Here is a 6,918-nt window from a genome sequence, read left to right as displayed (position 1 = left end):
TACTGATCCCAGTGTGTAACGTACTGACCCCGGTGTGTAACGTACTGATCCCGGTGTGTAACGTACTGACCCCGGTGTGTAACGTACTGACCCCGGTGTGTAACGTACTGATCCCGGTGTGTAACGTACTGACCCCGGTGTGTAACGCACTGACCCCGGTGTGTAACGTACTGATCCCGGTGTGTAACGTACTGACCCCGGTGTGTAACGTACTGACCCCGATGTGTAACGTACTGACCCCGGTGTGTAACGTACTGACCCCGGTGTGTAACGTACTGACCCCGGTGTGTAACGTACTGACCCCGGTGTGTAACGTACTGACCCCGGTGTGTAACGTACTGATCCCGGTGTGTAACGTACTGACCCCGGTGTGTAACGTACTGACCCCTGTGTGTAACGTACTGACCCCGGTGTGTAACGTACTGACCCCGGTGTGTAACGTACTGACCCCGGTGTGTAACGCACTGACCCCGGTGTGTAACGCGCTGACCCCGGTGTGTAACGTGCTGACCCCGGTGTGTAACGTACTGATCCCCGTGTGTAACGTACTGACCCCGGTGTGTAACGTACTGACCCCGGTGTGTAACGTACTGACCCCGGTGTGTAACGTACTGACCCCGGTGTGTAACGTACTGACCCCGGTGTGTAACGTACTAACCCCGGTGTGTAACTTACTGATCCCGGTGTGTAACGTACTGACCCCGGTGTGTAACGTACTGACCCCGGTGTGTAACGTACTGACCCCGGTGTGTAACGCACTGACCCCGATGTGTAACGTACTGACCCCGGTGTGTAACGCACTGACCCCGGTGTGTAACGCACTGACCCCGATGTGTAACGTACTGACCCCGGTGTGTAACGTACTGACCCCGGTGTGTAACGTACTGACCCCGGTGTGTAACGCACTGACCCCGGTGTGTAACGTACTGACCCCGGTGTGTAACGTACTGACCCCGGTGTGTAACGTACTGACCCCTGAGTGTAACGCACTGACCCCGGTGTGTACCGTACTGACCCCGGTGTGTAACGTACTGACCCCGGTGTGTAACGTACTGACCCCGGTGTGTAACGTACTGACCCCGGTGTGTAACGCACTGACCCCGATGTGTAACGTACTGACCCCGGTGTGTAACGTACTGACCCCGGTGTGTAACGTACTGACCCCGGTGTGTAACGCACTGACCCCGGTGTGTAACGTACTGACCCCGGTGTGTAACGTACTGACCCCGGTGTGTAACGTACTGACCCCTGAGTGTAACGCACTGACCCCGGTGTGTACCGTACTGACCCCGGTGTGTAACGTACTGACCCCGGTGTGTAACGTACTGACCCCAGAGTGTAACGCACTGATCCCGGTGTGTAACGCACTGACCCCGGTGTGTACCGTACTGACCCCGGTGTGTAACGTACTGATCCCGGTGTGTAACGTACTGACCCCGGTGTGTAATGTACTGACCCCGGTGTGTAACGCACTGACCCCGGTGTGTAACGTACTGACCCCGGTGTGTAACGTACTGACCCCGGTGTGTAACATTCTGACCCCGATGTGTAACGTACTGACCCCGGTGTGTAACGCACTGACCCCGGTGTGTAACGTACTGACCCCGGTGTGTAACGCACTGACCCCGGTGTGTAACATTCTGACCCCGGTGTGTAACGTACTGACCCCGGTGTGTAACGCACTGACCCCGGTGTGTAACGTACTGACCCCGGTGTGTAACGCACTGACCCCGGTGTGTAACGTACTGACCCCGGTGTGTAACGTACTGACCCCGGTGTGTAACGTACTGACCCCGGTGTGTAACGTACTGATCCCGGTGTGTAACGTACTGACCCCGGTGTGTAACGTACTGACCCCGATGTGTAACGTACTGACCCCGGTGTGTAACTTACTGATCCCGGTGTGTAACGTACTGATCCCGGTGTGTAACGTACTGACCCCGGTAGGTAACGTACTGACCCCGGTGTGTAACGTACTGACCCCGATGTGTAACGTACTGACCCCGGTGTGTAACTTACTGACCCCGGTGTGTAACGTACTGATCCCGGTGTGTAACGTACTGATCCCGGTGTGTAACGTACTGACCCCGGTGTGAAACGTACTGACCCCGGTGTGTAACGTACTGACCCCGGTGTGTAACGTACTGACCCCGGTGTGTAACGCACTGACCTTGGTGTGTAACGTACTGACCCCGGTGTGTAACGTACTGATCCCAGTGTGTAACGTACTGACCCCGGTGTGTAACGTACTGATCCCGGTGTGTAACGTACTGACCCCGGTGTGTAACGTACTGACCCCGGTGTGTAACGTACTGATCCCGGTGTGTAACGTACTGACCCCGGTGTGTAACGCACTGACCCCGGTGTGTAACGTACTGATCCCGGTGTGTAACGTACTGACCCCGGTGTGTAACGTACTGACCCCGATGTGTAACGTACTGACCCCGGTGTGTAACGTACTGACCCCGGTGTGTAACGTACTGACCCCGGTGTGTAACGTACTGACCCCGGTGTGTAACGTACTGATCCCGGTGTGTAACGTACTGACCCCGGTGTGTAACGTACTGACCCCGGTGTGTAACATACTGACCCCGGTGTGTAACGTACTGACCCCGGTGTGTAACGTACTGACCCCGGTGTGTAACGCACTGACCCCGGTGTGTAACGCGCTGACCCCGGTGTGTAACGTGCTGACCCCGGTGTGTAACGTACTGATCCCCGTGTGTAACGTACTGACCCCGGTGTGTAACGTACTGACCCCGGTGTGTAACGTACTGACCCCGGTGTGTAACGTACTGACCCCGGTGTGTAACGTACTGACCCCGGTGTGTAACGTACTAACCCCGGTGTGTAACTTACTGATCCCGGTGTGTAACGTACTGACCCCGGTGTGTAACGTACTGACCCCGGTGTGTAACGTACTGACCCCGGTGTGTAACGCACTGACCCCGATGTGTAACGTACTGACCCCGGCGTGTAACGCACTGACCCCGGTGTGTAACGCACTGACCCCGATGTGTAACGTACTGACCCCGGTGTGTAACGTACTGACCCCGGTGTGTAACGTACTGATCCCGGTGTGTAACGCACTGACCCCGGTGTGTAACGTACTGCCCCCGGTGTGTAACGTACTGACCCCGGTGTGTAACGTACTGACCCCTGAGTGTAATGCACTGACCCCGGTGTGTACCGTACTGACCCCGGTGTGTAACGTACTGACCCCGGTGTGTAACGTACTGACCCCGGTGTGTAACGCACTGATCCCGGTGTGTAACGCACTGACCCCGGTGTGTACCGTACTGACCCCGGTGTGTAACGTACTGACCCCGGTGTGTAACGCACTGATCCCAGTGTGTAACGTACTGACCCCAGAGTGTAACGCACTGATCCCGGTGTGTAACGCACTGACCCCGGTGAGTACCGTACTGACCCCGGTGTGTAACGTACTGATCCCGGTGTGTAACGTACTGACCCCGGTGTGTAATGTACTGACCCCGGTGTGTAACGCACTGACCTCGGTGTGTAACGTACTGACCCCGGTGTGTAACGTACTGACCCCGGTGTGTAACAGTCTGACCCCGATGTGTAACGTACTGACCCCGGTGTGTAACGCACTGACCCCGGTGTGTAACGTACTGACCCCGGTGTGTAACGCACTGACCCCGATGTGTAACGTACTGACCCCGGTGTGTAACGTACTGACCCCGGTGTGTAACGTACTGACCCCGGTGTGTAACGTACTGACCCCGGTGTGTAACGTACTGACCCCGGTGTGTAACGTACTGACCCCGGTGTGTAACGTACTGACCCCGGTGTGTAACGTACTGACCCCGGTGTGTAACATTCTGACCCCGATGTGTAACGTACTGACCCCGGTGTGTAACGCACTGACCCCGGTGTGTAACGCACTGACCCCGGTGTGTAACGTACTGACCCCGGTGTGTAACGTACTGACCCCGGTGTGTAACGTACTGACCCCGGTGTGTAACGTACTGACCCCGGTGTGTAACGTACTGACCCCGGTGTGTAACGTACTGACCTCGGTGTGTAACGTACTGACCCCGGTGTGTAACGTACTGACCCCGGTGTGTAACGTACTGACCCCGGTGTGTAACGTACTGATCCCGGTGTGTAACGTACTGACCCCGGTGTGTAACGCACTGACCCCGGTGTGTAACGTACTGACCCCGGTGTGTAACGCACTGACCCCGGTGTGTAACGTACTGACCCCGGTGTGTAACGTACTGATCCCGGTGTGTAACGTACTGACCCCGGTGTGTAACGCACTGACCCCGGTGTGTAACGTACTGACCCCGGTGTGTAACGTACTGACCCCGGTGTGTAACGTTGCTATCTGTCTCTTCATGCAGGGCGAAGGGCGAACAGTGAGGAGAAACAAGCTGCTCTGAAGGTGGCGGAAGATGTAATCAGCCAGAGGAACTACCCCTCCAACACTCAGGTATCCATCAGCAATTAGAGACAGGGGCCAGGAAAGGGCCATTCAGCCCATCCAGCCTGCTCCGCCATTCAGCACTGAGCATCAACACAGTCTCTCGGCCCTCCGCCACATCCTGTGCTCCCCCTCCCTCTCCAAATATTACTCCCGCTACGTCGTAAATAAACCCAGTGTCCAAACATACCTCTGGGGTCGGGGGTCCCCAAAGATTCACCACTCTCCAAGTGAAGAAACGTCAGTACACTTCAGTTCAAAATGGCCGACCTCTTTCCCTCAGACTGTTTGTCCCCCTTTCCCCTCATTCTGAACTCTCTGGTCAAGGGTGGTGAGGGAGGGGACGTCCCTCAACATCCTGGCTGCCGAGCCCCCTCCACTATTTCACACAATTCAGCGAGGCGGACCTCGAGTTGGTGAACCGCAGAGTGTAGGCTCAGAGTATTCAATTCAGCCCAATCAGCCAGCCTCCAATTCTAAAAAAAGGTCCCATTTCTGCGGCAGTTACTGTGAACCGAGTGGGGCGCCGCCCCTCCCCCCTCCCCCCTCCTCAGATGTCCTTCCTGCCTGAATCTCGGCCCTCTACTCCACCCACGACAACTCCTCCCTTTTACGCTGCCACGGGCAAGGCCGAGAACCAAGCCTGTCCAGCCCGAGTTTCAGTTGAGGCTCTTAGGTGGCCGAGTATTGACCATTTGTGCCCCGTTTCTCAGCCAGTTCCAATGTCCAGGCTGTTGGGAGGGCTTCATCGCCACTGATTGGGAAGCCTGACGATGATCGGGTTGAGACCAGGGCTGGAGGGATTGCTGGTGGGCTGGGGTCAGGTGGGGCACCTCCGACCTTCGGACACTCCATCACGTCCTCACACCCCCTACAGATTGTAGTCCCTCCATCCCCCCCCCCCCCCCCCCCACCCCCACCAACCAAACTGCCCTCTACACCTGCATAGCCCATACCCCCCCCCCCCCCCCCCCCCCCCACCATTCTGTCCACTCTCCCCCCCTCCTTGGTACTAACATCCCCTCCCGACCCTCAGAACCCCAAAAACTACCTGGTCTTGGAACCCCAAGACTTTGCCTCCTGATGGAGCCGCTTGCAGTTCCAGTGCTGCCCACAGAGGCTTGTGGCGCTGCAGGGATCAGGGAGCTCCCATCCAATCAGATTGGGCAGCGGCCCTGCTCTTAGTCTGAACCGACCAAAGGAACCCAACACGACAGCGCTCCCTCAGGCTGGAGAAGGGGCTGAATGGGGCCTCCTCCTGTTCCTGTGTAACAGGCTGGAGAAGGGGCTGAATGGGGCCTCCTCCTGTTCCTGTGTAACAGGCTGGAGAAGGAGCTGAATGGGCCTCCTCCTGTTCCTGTGTAACAGGCTGGAGAAGGGGCTGAATGGGACCCCCTCCTGTTCCTGTGTAACAGGCTGGAGAAGGGGCTGAATGGGGCCTCCTCCTGTTTCTGTGTAACAGGCTGGAGACGGGGCTGAATGGCCTCCTCCTGTTCCTGTGTAACAGGCTGGAGAAGGGGCTGAATGGGGCCTCCTGTTCCTGTGTAACAGGCTGGAGAAGGGGCTGAATGGGGCCTCCTCCTGTGCGTGTGTAAGAAGGTGGAATTCCTGAGGGTCGGGGAGGTTTAATGGTGCGCCCTTTCCTGCGTTTCAGGTGGAGATCATCCCGGAAGGTCTGGAGACGGCCTTTTTCAAGCAGTTCTTCAAAGACTGGAACTGAGGGCGGTGATTGGCGACCGGGATCGGACTCTGCGCGGACGGGGAAGGGGACGCTGCGTGACCGGGATGTCCCATCAATCCCTCCCGCACTCCCTCACACTCCGCACCTGCCCCTGCCCCAGAAGAGATCAAACAGCTGTCCCTTCTCCACGCTGCTGCCCACCTTCAAATGGAGGCTTATCGAGGGGTAGGTTCGGAGGTCACCCATTGTCTCCCGACCTCTCTGCTCTTCCTTCCCCAGCCATCTCTCTCTCTCTCTGAATAAACGGCCCAAGGGCCTCACAAATTTTCTTCTGACTTGTTTTAATATTGTACATGTGAATCAGTGTGTTGCGGAGATCTCGGTATGGATTGAGGAGAGGTTCCTGAGCGAGGAGGAGCAGGGGGCTGCCCTTTCACAGATTGTTCAGGCAGCACAGTGGGATTCGCTGCATTAACACAAAATCCTCGTTCGCAGGCCGGGCTGATTGTCCCCCATCTTTGTCAATTTGTTTCCCGTCTCTCTTGTTCCTGGGTACAGTTTCTCCCTCCTGACTCCATCAAAGCCCTGCGTCACGTTCAACGCTCCGATTAAATCATCACTTCAGATTCCCAGCTCGTTTTTCATTAGATTCACCACAGACAGCAGGTAGAGACCCTCTGACAGTGCAGCGCTCCCTCAGTACTGACCCTCTGACAGTGCAGCATTCCCTCAGTACTGACTCTCTGACAGTGCAGCACTCCCTCAGTACTGACCCTCTGACAGTGCA

General features: G+C 56.9%; 1 protein-coding gene across 1 annotated transcript in view; it reads left to right on the top strand.

The window, feature by feature from the left end:
- LOC119968024 (macrophage-capping protein-like) overlaps positions 1-6,459 on the top strand; it is a 30,780-nt gene extending 24,321 nt beyond the window's left edge. The window contains exons 5-6 of the mRNA XM_038801127.1: positions 4,371-4,459; positions 6,105-6,459. Coding sequence (XP_038657055.1) covers positions 4,371-4,459; positions 6,105-6,170 — 155 coding nt within the window. The 3' untranslated portion in view covers positions 6,171-6,459. The remainder of the gene's footprint in view (positions 1-4,370; positions 4,460-6,104) is intronic.
- The last annotated feature ends 459 nt before the right edge of the window (positions 6,460-6,918 follow it).

Source organism: Scyliorhinus canicula, chromosome 6 (assembly GCF_902713615.1).
Source record: "Scyliorhinus canicula chromosome 6, sScyCan1.1, whole genome shotgun sequence".
NCBI lineage: Eukaryota > Metazoa > Chordata > Chondrichthyes > Carcharhiniformes > Scyliorhinidae > Scyliorhinus > Scyliorhinus canicula.
Note: the sequence above shows the minus strand (reverse complement) of the source record. Positions and strands in the feature narration are given on the sequence as shown.